At 40.2% G+C, this 20,161-nt stretch overlaps 1 protein-coding gene across 2 annotated transcripts in view; it reads right to left on the bottom strand.

Moving 5' to 3' along the window:
- The window catches only part of LOC127650548 (sterile alpha motif domain-containing protein 12-like), a 153,187-nt gene that overhangs the window by 73,900 nt on the left and 59,126 nt on the right, over nucleotides 1-20,161 (bottom strand). For both annotated transcript variants that reach the window (XM_052136024.1, XM_052136023.1), the window contains exon 4: nucleotides 11,821-11,961. In XM_052136024.1, coding sequence (XP_051991984.1) covers nucleotides 11,821-11,961 — 141 coding nt within the window. The remainder of the gene's footprint in view (nucleotides 1-11,820; nucleotides 11,962-20,161) is intronic.

The raw sequence follows: 20,161 nt of genomic DNA, 5'->3' as shown, positions 1-20,161 counted from the left end.
GTGCCTGGCCTGATGTTGGCGAGGCATTACAGCACTGACTGCGCACACTCGTTGGTGAGGCGCGCTGACATTGAGACTGAGTCTAACTCCATGCCAAGAAAAGAGATGCTCTGAACCGGGGTGAGCATGCTCTTTTCCCAGTTGACCTGAAGCCCTAAGCGGCTGAGGTGCCTGAGCACCTGGTCCCTGTGGGCACATAGTAACTCTCGGGTGTGGGCCAGGATGAGTCAGTCTGTGAGTATGCGGATGCCGGCTTCTCGGAGCGGGGCAAGGGCTGCCTCTGCAACCTTCATAAATATGCGAGGGGACAGGGACATGCCGAAGGGGAGGACCTTGTACTGATACGCCTGGCCGTCGAACGCGACCTGTAGAAAGGGTTGATGTCGAGGCAATATTGAGACGTGGAAGTACGCGTCCTTCATGTCTACCGCTGCGAACCAATCTAGATGCCGGATGCAAGTTCAGATGTGTTTTTGAAAGTTTGTGCAAAGCCCGGTTGAAAACTCGCAAGTCCAAGATCTGTTGTAAGCCGCCGCCTTTCTTGGGTACGATGAAGTAAGGGCTGTAGAAACCCTTCTTCATCTCAGTTGGATGGACAGGCTCTATCTATCGCGTCTTTGAGTAAGTGAGTAACGATTTCCGCGAGCAGGGATTTGACATGTTTGCCGTGTACTGCGGTAACTGGGGCGTTGCTGTGAGCGGCACGCAGACCCCAGGAACCAATCATCCAACCGCGACGGCTTTGGGGAGGATGGAGGGTTCCAGTCCATCCCCACGCTGGCGGCGGCCCGGGCAAGCATGTCGGACATCTGGGCGTCGGCCTCATCCTGGGCATGCTGGCCTGAAGGTGGCAGCCCAGATGAGTCACCCGCGTCAGATGCCGGACTGCTCTTTTGTTGCCTCGAGCCCGGACGAGAGTCAACGTTCGCGGGGGCATACCAGGCAAAACCGAGCCCGCTGCCATCCCAAGATCACCTCCATCGCCAGCTGCGTCATCCTCAATCCCCTGGGAAGAAGGAGCGACGTGGGGGGGGGGGTGGCTGGAGTGGTGTTCCTTCGGTTGAAGGAAAGCCGCGACCGCAACATTGCCATGGTCATGCTCTCGCAGTGAGAACATGAACCATCCACAAACGCTGCCTCAGTGTGATCGCAGCCCAGACACACGAGACAGCGCCTGCTGCCGTCTGAAGCAGAGAGCACTCTACCACATCCAGGAACTACACAAGGGCGGAAAGGCATCTTTATAAAGACGGGTCCTAAAAATGATTCAAATTTATGTATTTGGCAGATTCACATTTATCCAAAGCGACTTACAGTGCACTTATTACAGGGACAATCCCCCCGGAGCAACCTGGTGTTAAGTGTTTTGCTCAAGGACACAATGGTGGTGACTGTGGGGATCGAAGCAGCAACCTTCTGATTACCAGTTATGTGCTTTAGCCCACTACATCACCACTGTTCAACACCGGGGCATACATCATTAGTGTATTGCTCTTTTAGAGGAAAATTCTCTTTTAGATAAAATCACTCTTTTAACAAAACCCTCTTTTAGTTTTACGCTGTCGAAGTGCCCAGTGGCAAACTGCACTGCCGTGCAGAGAAGGAGAAAGCCGCTGAAGTGCGCCGTAGATCCAACAGCAGTATCGCTCAGAGGTAGAGGAACAGGTGTGTGACTTGCAGCTCACCGCATACACGACCATCGGCTCAGAAGAAAATTTCTGAATGAAACGGATGCATTTCCCCGCCTTTATACACGTATGTCCGGGGGCGGACATGCAAATTCTGTCTGTCAACTTCTCATTGGCCTTTTTTCATAGTTCAGAGGTATATTCGGCGCTCTAGAGAGACCCCTAGTGTCGCTTCTTCGACACAACATCGAAGTGAGCGACAGACGGGGAACCAAAGTACTTTGCCGTCCATTTCAAAAATCTATCAAACAACTCTGATCCGTATGTGTGTTCATACTTGCATGTGTGTTTGTTTTTTCTCATCCCCACAGGTCTCAACCTCAGTTTCATTAATAGCATGTACCACATGCTTCACTGGTTCTTCTTGCACTGTCCTTGGCTTTAATACAAACATGCACATATACACAACCACTTTCCACTTCGTCTTTTCCTTAGGTACTGTATATACTATTGCAACAGGCCTCTCTTTGACCTTGGCATTCACAGCCCACAATATGCCACACTGCAAGATGCTGGGAGAAGTAAAGCAAAATGGAAGAGCTAAGATTAGCCCTGTAGTTCTAATCCAGAACACGAAGACTAAAGTGGAAATCTAAGTAGGGAGCTCTCCATTTCTCATGTCAAGGGTATTTTAGTCTGAGGTAGGTGGTAGCTGGTAAAAAAATAATGAGCTCATCATTAGATACAGAAATCATGAGATGATCGACTCCAAAATAGACTGTTTGCCTCAGAAATCGTATTTTAATAAACAGCAATAGCCAATCAAGAGACCAATCAGGTCCCTTGACCTCCTGGACCCTGCACTGCACTGCTATTGGTTTGTTAGCGTGGTAAAGCCAACCAATAGAACTGCTTGGTGCTTTCTTTTTGAGCTGCTTACACAATCTAATAACACACTAAAGTGACTCTTCATGCCTATTTAACAAACAAAATTGACCTTTCGGGAGTTTAATATTTTCCACCAGACCTTTCTTGGCAATAGATGAAACATTTGTCAAGATGCTTTTGTTCATGAATACTTTTGTTTGTTTTGATAGCTTAAAAATGGTTTGTATTGATCTCCTTTCCTGAGGGTAAAATGAAAATTACTCTAAAATTGATTTTTTTAAAAGAAACCTGTACTTTAAAGACCTGCTTGACAGTGTTATTTACCCCTTACATTATCTTAATCTCTCCAAGTGTTACTTTAACACATCTCTGTAATTCTTTTGGTACAGTACTTTTGATTTCAATGCTCTAAAGGTAATTTAACTCTGCAAAACTCAAAATATTTCTTAAGCAAATGTTATTGACTTTCATCTTTCTTAGATGCTAGCAAATGTATTAACTTTTAGCCAATATCAGCATTCAAAATTTTGACTCATCTTGCACTACACAGATTTTTGTCCAATCAAATGTTCTCTGAAATGAGAATGTCCCTCCCCCTAATACCACCTGCAACTGACTAGCAAAATGGTTCATGGCTGTGATATAACCAAAGCCTATTGGCTATTTATTTTGTTATTGTTTTTTCTTTAAAGGATGGGAAGCAGATCAGCATAGGACAGAAACATCACTTCACAAGCAGTTCATTGCACTTTGCTAAAGTCCTGAGTATTCATCTTTCCCATATGTAAAGCAATGGCAGTACTGATATTCTGACTGAAATTCAAATCTAATCTCTTCCTCCAAGGCAGATTCCCTCTGGTTCTCCTTAAAAAGATAGTTCACACAAAAATACAAATTCTCTTATAATTTACTCACACTCATGCATCCCAGATGTGTATGACTTTCTTTCTTCTGCAGAACACAAACAAAGATTTTTTTAAAGCATAAATCAGCTCTCCAAATGATCCAGAATGCAGCAGCATGTCTGGTCTTCAATGAACCTAAGAGAGCACGTTACACCACTCTTTGTCTCTCTCCACTGGCTGCCGGTTCATGCACGTATTCAATTCAAGGCCCTGATGCTGGCATACAAAACAGTCACTGGGTCTGCTCCAGCATACCTAAAAACATTTATGCAGAGCTACGTTCCCACCAGAAGCCTAAGTCGGCTAAGGAACGTCGCCTTGTCATACCAAAACAAAGAGGCACCAAAACACTTTCCCGGACTTTCAGTTTCATCATACCACGGTGGTGGAATCCGGGAAGCTAACTCACTCTCTATCTTCAAAAAATGGCTAAAAACACATCTTTTCCAAAAGCACTTAACCTGTCACAAAAAAAAAATACATCTGCACTTAAATCTGTTTTGTATACTATTCTGATGATAGTGAAACTTTGTAGTATGGCACTTTTCGTACCACTGTTTCCTTAAGATGATTCGCTTATGTTTTCCTCTTTTTTAAGTCGCTTTGGATAAAAGCGTCTGCCAAGTGAATAAATGTAAATGTAGCTCTGTTGGTTCTCACAACGCAAGTGAATGGTGACCAGAACTTTGAAGGTCCAAAAGAAAGTACAAATGTAATCCATAAGACTCCAGTGGTTAAATCCATATTTTCTGAAGAGATATAATAGCTTTGGGTGAGAACCAAATCAATATTTATTAAGTACTTTTTTTAACTATCAATCTACACTTTCACTTCTACATTCTGGTGTGGAATTAACTTTCACATTCAGCCACCTAGTGGTTGGGGCTGGTCACAGGTGGAGATTGATAGTGAAAAAGGATTTAAATCTTGATCTGTTTCTCACCCACACCTATCATATTGCTTTAGAATATATGGATTTAACTACTGGAGTCATATGGATTATTTTAATGCCACCTTTATGTCATTTTTGGACCTTCTGAGTTCTGGTCACCATTCACTTCTATTGTATGGACCTACTGAGCTGACATAGTCTTAATTTGTGTTTTGAAGAAGAAAGAAAGTCATACACATCTGGTATGACATGAGGGTGAGTAAAAGATGATTGTTTTTTGGGTGAACTACCCCTTTAAGTTTTGGTACTGGTTCTTTGTACAGCTTTATTTTAACGAGCTCTGCAGCTTCTTTCTAATAATATACCCAACCATTAACTGCCCAGTTAAAATAAGCTGCTAATGTGCAAATTAAATCTTCATCTAAGACTCCCTCACTGAGTTTTGATTAAATACGAATCTCAAGCAGAAATGAAGAGTCTATTAAAAAAAATGTGAATGAATGACAGAAATTTATGGAGGAATAATAGACAAATATATTCCTTTATAGCTTTCATTCATTTCTTCAGGATGACTTAATCACATCTTCCAAACAGCACTCAGGAAGAGTCTCTTCAGGGATGGCCTTGGAAGGAAATTAAAAAATGAAATTAATCTGACCCTCTGGAGGAACCTTGAGGAGGTGGAGGAGGAGGAAGGCTTCCTTGAAGTAATGTAATATAATGATACCAATCTGCACCTTTACCACAGACACCACAGAGCGCGGTTCACATTCCCAGAGCAGGAAAACACACACACACACACACACACACACACACATAGCCTTATAATACAGATTTCTTCAACAGATGCTCTGACACTAGCACAACTGCACTGATGAAGACCCAAAGACTCAGCAAATATTCAAATTATACACCACTGATGTGTTCCACCTCACCTCACCACATACTTTATACTGAGTCTTTTTGTTTGTGGTACATTTTATATATGGCAGATATTACTTTTGCCATAGATATAGTGCGATAGTTCAAAATTATTTCTGATAGTCCAGTATTGCACACAAAGTAATATAAAATATTAGATATGATTAGGTTGTATCCTTATAACTACTATGATAAAGATATTATACTTTCATAATCCAGACTAAGTGTCAATACTAGATTCTATAAACAGAATCACAACAAACTAAATCAAATATGAGAATAAATCAAATATAAGAAATCTACAAAGAAAATGATCAGTAAATGATCCGTCTTTTGCTATAATAGTCAATAATAAACATAACAAACACAAAACATTCTCCTATTCCATCTTAATATGAGGATATAAATAAAAGTAAGCAATCTGTTGATTGATTTACCTAAAAGCTTAAACACTGTGGCTCTGCAGAGCTATAAAAACATAAACAATTATAGAAACTTTATGACTGTCCATTGGTGTAACATAGACTCATGCTGAGTGGGATCCATGTGCGGTTTATTAGACAGACAATCTCAGTAATACAGGCGTAGATTGAGAACCAGGCAAACAGTGATATCAATGATAAGGCAGAATCGTAGTCAGACAGGCAAAAGTTCAGGGCAGGCAGCAGACAGCAATGGTAAAGATCCAGGCATAAACAAAACAAAGACAGGCGGCAATCAGACGTAATCGGAGGTACAAGGCAGGGTCCAAAACACAGATGATCAATAATAATGCTCAGAAATGTAGCCGGGGGAAAAAAACTTGGCAATGAGTGAATTGACAAAAAGGGCTTAAATAGTGGAATGACAATTAGGAACAGCTGTGGCTGAATCAGACCAGGAATATGGGCATATGGGAAATGTAGTCTCAAGTCAATATTCGGGAGAGATAGATCTCCAGTGGCCGATTGAGGAGCCTTCACCGGCATTCGTGACAATTGGAAGACAGAGGGAGTGTTTGGGAAATCTGCTTGTAAACAGCCATTATTTTTGCAATTCTGTTTAGTGTCGCTAGAGGCCCAGAAATTACACACTTCACCTTTAAAGGTATGAATAGCTACAGTTAAAACTATTAAAGGAATAGTTCACCCAAATATGAAAAATCTCTCATTATTTACTCACCCTTATGCCATCTCAGATGTTTGTGTCTTTCTTTTGCAAAACACAAATGAAGATTTTTTGAAAGATTACTCAGCTCTTTTGTTCATACAAAGCAAGTGAATGAGTGCCAAAATCTTGAAGCTCCAAAACTCACACAAGTCAGCATAAAAATAGTTCATATGACGAGAGGTTAAATCAACGTCTTCAGAAGTGATTTGATAGGTGTGGGTGAGAAACAGATCAATATGTAAGTCCTTTTTTACTATAAGTTCTCCTCCAAACTCAGTCAATCTCCACTTTAACTTTCACTTTTGGGTGAATATGCCTCAAAGACTCCTCAAGACATTTAAATCACTGGAATTTTAAAGAGGGACAAAAGATTTGATATTGGTTCCTTTTGTTCTCTTCTTTTGCTTTGATAAATTAGCTTTTGAGGACTGCTATAAAGCTTGTTGTCCAATTTGTAGACTGCTGACCATTTAAAACCCATAACAACCTCTGAGATTTAACCCTTTGAAGATATGTGTATGCAATAAAAATTGCGTGAAATAAAATAGGATTGATATTTTGGGTAATTCACAAAGATATTGATACTGAAGATCAGAAAACAAACGAGAAAAAGAAAAATGGAAAATACATGTTAAACTTGGTTGTCTGTAATTCAGTCACTCTTTACTTTCTGCACTGCCTGATTCATTAACTAACCAAACATTGAGAGCATCTATTTATATCAAAACAGTGAAGATCATTTTATTTCCTTGAAGTGGAATATTTGATGTAGCCATGGATAAGGTTATAAAAGCAAAGTACAAACAAAAACGAGAAGTAATTATGACAGAATTATTAGAGCTCAGTACTTTTCATTACTTCTCAAGGCCAATAAACAATTGTATAACTGTTTTTTGAGCCATCTGTTGTGCTTGTTTGGTATCTATGGGTGGGAATAATTTTGTATTGATGAGTTCATTTTGATTTGATTGGTTCTGGTACTGCCACAGTTGGAAAAATATCAAGCCTGATCTCACTCAGGGAAGAAAAGAAAATGCCCTCCTCCTTGCGCATAGATACACAATAGATGGAACATATTATAGTATCTTTAGTCATGCCCGCATATATGAGGTCACTGTTGCCTTATGGGTGTACTCCTGCACAATACATACTTTCCATATCATGCAAAACAGACCAAAAGCTAATTGAGAAACAGAGAGTACAATACAAAATCAAGAAGGGTATCAGAGATCCTGGGGATTTAAAAGTGCTTATATTTGTTCGAGTTATGGTGCAAAAGTAAGCAGAAGCGCTCCTAACATACACATTGAGCTGTGCTACTCATGTGGGTGATGCAGGCTCGAGTCTGGCAGCAATGTAATGTTAATATAAAGTGGCAAATACTCACAAATAAGAGCAACATTTAAAGTGAAGAATTATTTGAACATTTGACTTCCTCTTAAAGAGATGAAAATAATTTTATAATTTACACAACTTTGTGTGTAAAAAATTTGAGTTTCTTGAAGAAAGTTTATAATAATAATATTATTGCTCAGAAAAAATATCAGACTGAAATGTGGAATAATGTAAAATTTTGCATTATGGTACAGCTGATTTAAAACCAACTGGAGTTTTGTTTTTACTTTGAATATGTTTGTCATGTTCTTAATAAAGAGAAAATTATAAAAGAGGAAGTCATTTTCATGTATAAACTGTTTTATTCACTGCCTGGATTATCCAAAATAGACATTACAATGTTTTTTTATATCAAAACCTATTTTTATTGATTTTCCAGATCAAAATTACTATATTGTGATATATAAAGTTGATCGAGATATAAAATTATTCATATCGTGATATGTTTTGTTCATTTCGCCCACCCCTATTCCAAACCCATATGAGTTTCTTTCCTCTGTGGAATACAATGTTGGGCAGAAAGACAACCTCATTCACTATTTACTTTCATTGTATGGAAAAAAGATGCAATGAAAGGGAAAGGTGACTAAAGCTGTCCAGCATATTGTGGTTAAAGAAAAATCGGCACACACTTGCCGATTTTTATGTGAGATCAGGCTAAGCTGTCAGGCTTTAAAATCGATTTTTTTTTATTCTACAGAAGAAAGTCTAATAGGTTTAGAAATGACTTGAGGGTGAGTAAATGATGACAGACTTTTAATTTATGGGTGAACTTTTCCTTTAATGTTGTTGGTATTAAAAACACATATCCTAAGTTGACTGGTTGTAAAGATAAGTAAAACTCTGCTCACAATAGAGTGCAACAGTGTCCGCCCCCCCCGACAAAAGAATTTGTCCCATTCATTTTTTCCATAGACAAATTGATTTTTAACAATAACTTATAAAATTTAAGGAAAGACCTACCATGAGCTCCGAGGTTGTTTATATATGCTATATGCTTCTGTTGTAGCCATCAATCTGCATTATTTCAACTTCATTGTTTAAAAATCGCATTTAATATTGGAATTCCTGGTGAACAACTACAGTACCCGTGGAACAGCAGTGAAAAATCCACCAATCATAGAACCGTGGCCAAGAAAGTCCACAAAATAAGACCAGAAGTGACCACCCACTTCACTGATGCACTCTGAATGACGCAATCTAATCAGTCTCCCTGCACATATATATTTGTGTATATCTGAATATTTTGCATTAAACATAAACTATATTGTTTCAATACTTATAATCAACAGCCTAAAATTAATAGTTTTATATACCATAGTTTAATATTTGAGTAGATCATTCCCTCGTGAAAGATGGTAAGTACACAGGCTTGTACCTTTGACTTTTTGTTAGATTTTAAAAAAAAAATGCCCTTAAAGAATTTTTACTTCCGGAACCCGACTGTTGCGCTAAATAGCAAGAAATAGCATGATGTGAAATCCAAATCAATCCAAATAATTTCCACCATGTGGACAATTACATTGGGTAGGAACAGTGAGTGACTGTTACTCTTTGGTTCACAATAAACTAATCAACCCAACACTAGCTAACTTATTAACTATTTAACCACTGATTAACTAACCAATAAACTACAAACCAACCATCCTACCAACCAACCAAACAACCAACCAACCAACTACTAACCAGCTAATCAATAAATCCACCACTAACACACAGCCAACTTATTAACTAGCTAACCAACATTAAAAACAAACCAACCAACCATAAACAAACCAACCAATCATCCAACTACCAACCGACCACTAACTAACTAACTAACTAACTAACTGATCAACTACCTAAGTAACTAGATAACCAATCACTAACAAACCAACCAACCAAATAACAACTAACGACTAACTAACCAACTAACCAACCAACAATCTTTTCTTTTGTGTTCTACAGAAAAAAAGAAAGTCATACAGGGTTGAAGAACACGAGGGTGGGCAAAAGAGGAAATTCTTTTTGGGTGAACTATCACTCTTAATCAGTTGGTATTAAAGTCACATATTTTAAGTTGATTGGTTTTATAGATAGATAAAGCTAAGCTCACAATAGCATGAAATAGCATGATGTGAAATCCAAATCAGTGATTTCCGCCCAGTGGACAGTTACACGGGGTAGGAAAGAACACTGAATAACTGTAAATGTCTGGCTCACTGTAACTGATAAAGCCTCCTTGGTCCAGCCATCCCTGTGGCATTCACGGTAGTCAGAATCTAATTATTTTCCCTGCATGGTCCAATGAGCCCTAAAGGTTAATTACTGTCCGTCTGCAAACTCAACTGCCAGCGCACAATATAAGCTGTGGATCGCTGCTAATGTCAGACTGCGTGTATCCAAGTGGCCTATGTCAGTTTACAGGTGTACTTGCAAGGAGTTCAGAAATTTCATCTAGAACTAATGGCCATTTAAAGCATGTTTGCTAGCAGTACCACAGAGAGAACTGAAGCTAAGAGGGTTTACGGTCATGGATGAAAAAGAAACTCCTTTTTTGTAGTTAGAATGCATAGGCCATTAAAGGAATGTTCCAGGTTCAATTCAAGTTAAACTCAGTTGTAGAAAGCTGTCAATCATTTCAGCTGACCCCAAAAATTTATTTCACAGTTATGCACATACAGTACAATGCAAAATATAGTCACAAGACTTGCTTACCAACCTTGTCTGTATTAAGTTTTATCCAATATTTCAACTTCTGTTATGACCATGTAAAGCCTGTAAAACTTTGCACAATACTCCAACCAGAAATAAATGTTATCCACAAATTTACCATCAACAGGAATTAATTTGGTAACACAATTACAGGTTCATTCTTCTAGAACAGTAGTCCCATTGCTGAATTCAGACAACTTCACAGTTCAAATAACACCTTTTTTTAAACTAATGAACATAAGAATTATTACAAAATACAGTAAGTGTTTTAACAAATACATTTGTTCAACATTCCTGTTTTTAAACCTTACATGGTAAGATCACCTCAAGTATGAAATATGCTGTCTTGGACAATGGTGGGCTTTGGAGTCAAAAAGGCTGACAAGCATTGCTTTAAACTATTCTGTGTTTAGCCAAGCCATCTTCCTTGTCTTTCCTCTGGCAACATATCTGAACGCTACTGCTAGCCTAATTTCAGTCTGTCAGGCACAGCGGCTCCTCTTTTGTGTGAAAATATGCTTATGATTGTACACTGGCATCAGTGGCCTCCCCCAATTATACTCTCCTACACTGTCTGTAAGTGATGAAGGATTAAAACTCCAGTTTGCAATGCTGTGCTGTCCGTTCTAATGCACGTCATCATGCGGGGACCACTTCATTTAGTCTGTGTTTCAGAAACATGGAAAACAGTAGTGGCAGCTGAGGCCTTTAACAACAATGCCCGTCTTTCTTTTTTAACTCTTAACTCTTTAACCTCTCTTTCAAGGAATGTTTAGCCAAATGTGCTAGGACATGTTATATGGTCAAAAATGGACTCTGGTCAACCAGAATTATTGACACCAGAATTATTTTGTTTGTGAACATCTTGGCTATGCTGATCCACTAAACAGACCAGCACCAAACCAGCACAAACTTGTCTGGACTAGTACGGTAATTCATGCTGTATGAGGATTAAGGTACTAGGTACTCACAATTATAGTAAAACCTGTGTGTAATCAGATTACAGCTACTTTTAATGGATTCCCTGATATCAAATCGATTACATAACCTATTAGTCTTGAGTTATTGCATCAAAACATCCAAAAGTAATCAGGTTATATTACCTAAAAAAGTGTAAACTAAAATATTATTTTTAAATCTAAGAAAACCTCTCTTAGGGAACAATCTGAGATTACCTCAAATGGAAAATCAATGTAGAAATAAAGCTACCACTGATGAAAAAAAAGCCAACATTTCTTTCAGGGGTAGAGGTACTGTAGGATGTGTTACGATTAGTCTCTAGTGATTATAATTAACATTAAATAATAATAAAAAAACAATAGAAGTAAATGTATTTATGTGACTTTACCTTGCGTGAGCAGCTGCAGGGTGCGAACTTCTTCTCTGACGCGCAGCTGGAGCACCTGCTGAAGTATATACTGTCTCTGACTCTCCTGCATGATGCCCATCCGCTCCAACTTCCTGTCTGTGAGCCTCATCAGAGCTCGACCTGCACACACACACACACACACACACACACACACACACACAAACACCAACATGAACACAGTTCAGGCTTAAAAAAAAACCACACACGACAAATTAGTTATAAATAATAAAACTGCATTCGTACATAAATCATTACTGTACTTGTCATTAATAAGAGGCTATTATCAATCCCCTTGTGTAAAAACAGATTGAGAATTGTTATATCCTAAATTTCGAGAACCTAATGAGAATATATCATAATTAGTGAAATTTTGTCCTCCAGCTAGAAATACTGTCAAGGTCAGATGAATTTCAGTGTCATTTTTAATCATCTCCTCACATATATTCTCCTAATTTATCCATTTACATGAGTCATAACAGGGACACTGCCTGTCAATGCCCCAGTTAACTGCCATTTGTGCATGCTTTAGTTAAAGCCACTGTAGCACCATACATGTTGCCTTTAATTACTGAGGCAGAAACGCTACAAATGCATTTACTATACACTGTGATGAAAATTATTAATCCAGTTGTTTTTTTTGTGTGAAAGAGACCAAACACGGTGCCATTATCTGCAGTGAGGACACAGTGTAGCACGATTTGCGGTGATTACACCGCATTATGAGAGCGACTTCTCCTCTCCTGTCATTCGCTCCCTCTCTTCCTTAATGGTTATGTCTTTAAAATACATTGTGTTTCCAGTGAAGGGGAAAGCTATACAGGGGCTGAAAAAATCCACTGAAAACCAGCAAAACAAAGAATTTAGATTACCCTAATCCACTTGAGAATTTTTTTATGGTAATGTAAAAAATGGAAATTAACAGGATGAAGAAAAACAATCAGGAGACATTTTAATGCTGCAATTTATTACTATTTTTAATTTTTTTGGAAAACTATGGGCAGCTGCTAAAAAAGCAATACAACACGGATAATGGGATAGATAAAAAGGTAATGTTTGTTAGAAAATAATAGGTAAAAATAACAAAGAGGTTTGTACTTAAACAGGAGGGGCCTGGGTAGCTCAGTGAGTATTGACGCAGACTACCAACCCTAGAGTCACGAACTCGAATCCAGGGTGTGCTGAGTGACTCCAGCCAGGTCTCCTAAGCAACCATATTGGTCCAGATGCTAGAGAGGGTAGAGTCACATGGGGTAACCTCCTCATGGCCACTATAACATACGGTTCACACTCTCTGTGGGGTGCGTGGATGCCGCAGAGAATAGCCTCTGCACGCTCTACGTCTCCACGGTAACATGCTCAACAAGCCACATGATAAGATGCACAGACTGACGGTCTCAGATGCAGAGGCAACTGAGATTCGTCCTCCAGTGATTGAGTCACTACGCCACCAAGAGGACTTAGAGTGCATTTGAAATTGGGCATTCCTAATTGGGGAGAAAAAACAAAGTTTAAAAAGTAGCCCCAAAAATAATGGTATACTTAAGCCAAATTTAAAATGTACTTTTATGTAAGTGCCATCTAAGTGGTATCTGCAAACAAAGATGCAAGATCTTTTCTCAGAACCAATTTGAATTTTCTAGGCTATTTTAGCAATTATTTTCAACCGAATATTATAATATTTATTATTATAATTTTTTGTGTATGATATATACTCTACTAATTAAATATACTAATAATACAGTATATTATTTAAAACTGAATATAAAGTGAAGCATGCAAATCCACACTAAAACAGGGGCATGACTCCAAAAATATAAAGAGCTAACAAAACACAAGGTTGGCAAACCGTTACTCCCCCATGAAAAATTTTTATATTAATTGTAATTGTCCTTACCAAAAGTAGCATTAGTGTGTTGACCTTGTTGTGTTTTGTTATTGGTACAATTTATAGACCTAACACATTTTTGCGAAATGTTTTGCTTGAAATATGTGCTTGTGCTATCTTTAAAATAAATCTAATTTTGTTTGATGTCCTTTTTGGGGCAACTGTACTGAAGATGCATACTCTGAAAACAAGTCTTATTTTTAATGTTTCGATATCAGTACTGAAAAACAAAACAAAACATATCTGCAGAGAAAGATTGAGGCACGTTGCATTTTTCTTTTTGTGGGACATGAGAGAGAAAACATATTTTACAGTACAACATAAAACAATAGACAAAGACAGCCAAACTCTTAACATGTCTGATCAACAAGAACAGTTTCATATTCTGATGCCATCTTTATATTTCTAAATAGAATATCTAGCCACTATGAGCACAGATGGGGCCTCTTTAGACACGGAACATTAGAGGCAGTAAATTGGAGTATGTGTGAGGCGTGTAGGTTGAGGTGATCGGGGTAAGGTATTTTAGTACACTGGTCGAGTGCCAGACTACCCCTTCATTTGGCAGCGTTTGGTTGAAACGGCTCAATGAGAAGAAGCATCACAGTGTGCGTTCCCTCTGAATCACCACCATGATAGACTGAAAAAATTAGTCAAAGCCTAGAGAGGAGAGAAGAGGAGACAAAACTAAAAAAAACAATACGAGAGGAGAGGAATAGGGAGAGAAGAGAGGAAAGAAAACTAAAAACAAAACATGAGAAAAGGAGAGGAGACAAAACTAAAAACAAAACGAGAGAAGATACTAAACTAAACGAAACAAAATGAGAGAAAAGAGCAGACAAAACTAAATTAGACGAAGACTCGTCGGCCGATGGGTTAAGGAGGAAGAACATCCAGGGTTCACAATTTTTGCAAACGCAACTGGGAAAGGAGCGCATGTCTTCACCTCAAGGGAGGGGAAAGCCACTATGCACACCTGGCCAGCTGACCCAAACTTACCTGTTTGTTTCACCTGATAACACATGGGACGATACTGGCTCAACTCTGAGGTTATAGGACCTCACAAAGGTGTTAGGTGTTACCCAGGCCACAGCTCTACAGATGTCTGCTAGAGAGGCGCCATGGGACAATGCCCAAGAAGCTGCTACGCCCCTAGTAGAATGGGCTCGCAGGCCAGCAGGGGGCGGCACATGCTGTAGTAATGGCATCCATGACCCAGTGAGCGATCCTCTGTTTGGAGACAGCACTTCCTTTCTGCTGTCCACCCAAGCAGACAAGAGCTACTCGGAGGTTCTAAAGCTCTGCGTGCGATCCAAGTAGATGTGAAGAGCACGTACCGGACACAGCAACGGCAAGGATAGGTTTTCCTCCTCCTGGGGCAGACCTTGCAGGTTCACAACTTGATCCCTAAAAGAGGTCATGGGAACCTTGGGCACATAGCCTGGTCAGGGTCTTAGGATGACGTGAGAGTAATCCGGACCGAACTCCAGGCATGGTTCACTGACAGAGAACACCTGCAGGTCCCCTATCCTCTTGATGGAGGTGAGCGCCGTCAGGAGGGCGGTCGTTAAGGAGAGTGCCTTTAACTCAGCTGACTCAAGAGGCTCGAAAGGAGATCCCCGAATGCCCCAAAGGACCACAGAGAGGTCCCATGAGGGAACAAGGTGCGGCCTGGGGGGGTTTAACCCCCTCGTGCCTCTCAGGAACCCGAGAATCAAGTCATGCTTCCCCAAATACTTACCTTCTACTGCATCATGATGTGCCAATATAGCGGCTTCACACATTCAAGGTGGAGGGGGACAGCTGTCACTCCAACCTCTCCTGCAGAAAGGAAAGCACTGATCCGACTGCACATTTCTGGGGGTTTTCGCATCGGGAAGAACACCACTTTGCGAACAGACGCCACTTCAGTTCAACATCACCTCATTAAGGGGGGCCTGGCCTGAGTGACTGTGTCTACCACCGTGGGTGGTAGGCCACTTAAGTCTTCTGCGTCCAATCCAAGGGCCAGACATGAAGATTCCAGCTGTTTGTTCGTGGGTGCCAGATGGTGCCCCGTCCCTTCTTCCTTCCTTCCTGAGTCTAACTCCATGCCGAGAAAAGAGATGCTCTGAACCGGGGCGAGCTTGCTCTTTTCCCAGTTGTCCTGAAGCCCTAGACGGCTGAGGCGCCTGAGCACCTGGTCCCTGTGGGCGCATAGTGACTCTCGGGAGTGAGCTAGAATGAGCCAGACGTCGAGGTAGTTGAGTATGCGGATGCCCACTTCCCAGCATTTTCGCCGTGCATCAAAGCGGAATGAATACCGCTGAGAGGAGAATTGAATCCCATTGGAATTGAATCGTGTAGCCGATTCAGATGGTCAAGGTCAACCAGCGCGACGGGTTGGACAGTGAAACCATGTGTCCAAGGTCTGTGCGAGGGGCACTAAGGGGACAATCATTTTGACATACCTGGTGGGGCTTCACAGCGGGGGGCCGCAGGTAATAATATGTCGGGATACAAAAGCTCATCCCGAGGCTTGGGTGCTAAGAAAAGACTCAATGCACTTACCTTGCTCCGCGCACCCCGCAAGGGGCGGGAAATAGACTGTGGAGGAGGTCCTTTGAAGACTTCCTCGGAACTTGTCAGTGCCGGCCCACCGGGGTTGGGCAGTCGCGGGTCTGGAGGTTAAGTATCTGCATCCCGGGAACCGGGACTGTGGTTTTTTAGTGCCGGGGTGCCGTGAGAATGGTGCGCACCGGCTAGATGACCCAGGAAGTGAGGAAATTGCTCTTTTATTAACAATGCAGGTACAGTAGCCCGAAGGATGTGCGGCAATGGAACATGGAACAAACAAGGATTTTCCTCCCGGACCTCCACCAGGGGACAGAGTGGTCTTGGTACCAGCTCCGGAGCGAACGTCTGACTCCCTGGGTCTTCCGTCTCAGGAGTGATTAGGAGCTTTCTGGTTCCAAGAGGAAGTCCTGGAGATGGGGGCGTGCACCACCTGCGAGGTGCTCAACGCTGGGACTGAGAGATGGGCCCAGGTTGATTCAGAGCTGCCTGATGCTTGGGAGAAGCTGCAGGGGGACGCCCTCGGCGGATAGACAGAGTCGCTCGGCTCTGAAGAAAAAATCTGACTGACAGACACACATCCGCTTCTGGGGGTGGGACATCCAAATTCTATCTGCCAATTTCTCATTTGCCTTTTCTCAAATCCAGAGGTACGCGAGGCTCTCAAGAAAGACCCCTTGTGTCACTACATTTGACACAACATCGAGTGAGTGACAGAAGGGGAACTAAGCAAATCTAAATGACAGGAGATGAGAGAAATGGGGACAGAATTAAGAGAGGAAACAAAACTAAACAAAATGAAACAAGAGAAGAGAAGACAAAACAACACAAAATGAGAGGAATGTGGAGTGATAAAAGAGGAGAAGAGGTTAATAGATGAGAAAAGAGTTCCAAATAGGAGTGTATACAAAGGAAATTGGAAAGGTGCCATTTTACATAAATAACTCTCCCAACAGAAAGATTTGACATGTTTCTTAGATGTTACTTAGCTAGAACAGCATGTCACTTAGAGACAGCAGTCTCAGCAAGATTAGGATGTAAAATAATTTTGTCTGCTCTCGCAGGTCAAATTTCGCAAAATCTTACTTTCATTTGTGTAAGGGGTGGAGAACAAAAACATCTATCTATCCATTTGTCTGTCAGTCGGCCTGTCTGTCCATCTATCTATCTTTCAGGAAAATTAACATATAGGCCTACTTTAGTTGTCTATTAAGTTGGGATCTGAGAAAGTATTTTAAAACCAAAAATGTACACACTTCAGCTTTAAATGTGGCTTTTTTTAGGGGCCACTGTATGTTGAAGATACATTTTCTAAAATCTAGTCTTAATCTCTTGTGCAATTTTACTTCTTTATCTTGTTTTAAGGATGTAGACACTTTTGCTGAAAAACAGCAACAAAAACATGGATGTACAGTTGAAGTCAGAAACTTGCATACACCTCTGCCAAATGCATTTAATCTCAGTTTTTCACAATTCCTGACATTTAATCAGAGAAAACATTCACTATCTTAGGTCAGTTAGGATCACTACTTTATTTTAAGTATGTGAAATATCAGAATAATAGTTTCAGCTTTTATTTCTTTCATCACATTCCCAGTGGGTCAGAAGTTTACATACAGAACGGGTGTAACCGAGGCAGGTTTGTAGGCCATCTTGCTCACACATGCTTTTTCAGTTCTGCCCACAAATTTTCTATCCGACTGAGGTCAAGGCTTTGTGATGGCCACTCCAATACCTCGACTTTGTTGTCCTTAAGCCATTTTGCCACAACTTTGGAGGTATGATTAGGTCATTGTCCATTTTGAAGACCTATTTGCGACCGAGCTTTAACTTCCTGGCTGATGTCTTGAGATGTTGCTTCAATATATCTACATAATTTCTCTTCCTCATTATGCCATCTATTTGGGATGGTGTTCTTTTGCTTGCAAGCCTCCCTCTTTTTCCCAAATATAACAATGGTCATTATGGCCAAATAGTTCAGTTTTTGTATCAGTAGACTAGAGGACAAGTCTCCAAAAAGTTTTTTGTCCCCATGTGCACTGGCAAACTGTTGTATGTCTTTTTGGGCAGTTTAGGAGCAGTGGCTTCTGAGCAGCCTTTTAGGTTATGTCGATACAGGACTCTTTTCGCTGTGGATATAGATACTTTTCACACCAAACTACGTTCATTCCTGTATGATTTGTGTACTATTGTATGTACAGATGAACGTGGTACCTTCAGGAATTTGGAAATTGCTCCTAAGGATTAACCAGACTTGAGGAGGACCACAATCTTTGTGGTCTTGACTGATTTCTTTTGATTTTCCCATGATGTCAAGCAAAGAGGCACTGAGTTTGAGCTGCTTAAAGGCACAGTTAACTTAGTGTATGTAAACTTCTGACACGCTGGAATTGTGATATAGTCAATAAAAAGTGAAACAATCTGTTTGTAAACAAATGTTAGAAAAATTGATTGTGTCATGCACAAACTGTACGTGGCTTTTTTTTTTCTTTGTAAGGCATAAGAAAGAAAATTATTTCATTCTGTAGTACAACATAAAGCAAAAAAATATATATAATATATATATATATTTTCATTAGATTAGATTTATGCACATACACAAGTCCAGATGAGCGTTTTGTTACAAATGAAAGCTGAATTCCCCATATGTGAGACATCACGGCAGATAAATCTCCTTTTCTTTTGTTTGCTCTCTATCTGTAGATGCTCAACTGGTGAACTTCAGTCCTGATGAATGGACCCAGCTTAAAGCTGTCTCACGCTCCACTCCAGTCCTGTCAACTCTGGAGACCTGTCCCTTTTACATGTGAACCAAAAGCCCAGCTAATTACGTATTCAACAACCAAGGGAATAACAGACAGAGGGTGAGAGGGAAGAGGCAGGATGGATGAGACAGTAAGAGAGAGAGAGAGAGTGGAAGGGGGCTCTGGGGCCTTTAAAGATTGAAATTAACCTCACAAAACCTCTCTGACAAAACTCTCATGGTGAAAAAGCAGGACTGCACTTGAGAAACTGGTGAAGGAAAGTCCTCAGGTAATACAGTAGCATATTTCAAATAGTTTAAATGCAGCTGCATTCATGAGTCCCGAGGAGACCTTTCATTCATTCACACTCTCTCTCTCTCTCTCTCTCTACACACACACACACAAACTAGTAGCCTCTCAGTCTAATACATAGCCAGAGAAAGATCTGCTAATACATCCCTCCTGGTTCTACATAAAGTACCATACAACAGATGCAGATTATGTAGTAAAATGACCTCTTTTAGATAGCTGAAGACTGAATTGTAGATTTAAAAACATTGCAGTTAGACATTGATATTATTCATTATACTACTGACATTAACTCATGTTAGAAGACAAATTGTGTTGAAAAAATATTAGTATAATATGTAGAAATTAACATTAACCAACTGTCAGGTGTTGTTCATTGTTCGTTTTTCATGTTAACTAATGTGTTTAAAGGGCACCTATTATGGAATTTTGAAAATTACCTTTCATGTAGTGTGTAACATAGATTTAAGTGAACAAAAACATCCTGCAAAGATTATATATGAAAGTTCACCGTAAAAAAAAGTTATTGTCTCTCAAAAGTAGGAGTCAATTTAATGAATCGTTTTTCCAATGAGTCATTTTCCTTTTCGTTGTGACGTCAAGACGAAAAATTATCAAATTGGCCGCACCCATTGCGTGCGCAGACACCAGGGAAAACTTGAAAACATCATGTCGACAACAAGACGCTGTGTTCTGAAGTGCATATCAAAAGCGACCTTTTTTTCACTGCCCAGGGACGAGCATGTGAAGAATCAGTGGCTAGAGTTTATATTTACAACTATACCACACAAGTATAGCCCGAACCTTGTGCTGTGTTCGCGTCATTTTA

The sequence above is a fragment of the Xyrauchen texanus genome, chromosome 10 (genome assembly GCF_025860055.1).
Source record: "Xyrauchen texanus isolate HMW12.3.18 chromosome 10, RBS_HiC_50CHRs, whole genome shotgun sequence".
Lineage (NCBI taxonomy): Eukaryota > Metazoa > Chordata > Actinopteri > Cypriniformes > Catostomidae > Xyrauchen > Xyrauchen texanus.
The sequence above is the reverse complement of the archived record's forward strand: the minus strand, read 5'-3'. Positions and strand labels throughout refer to the sequence as shown.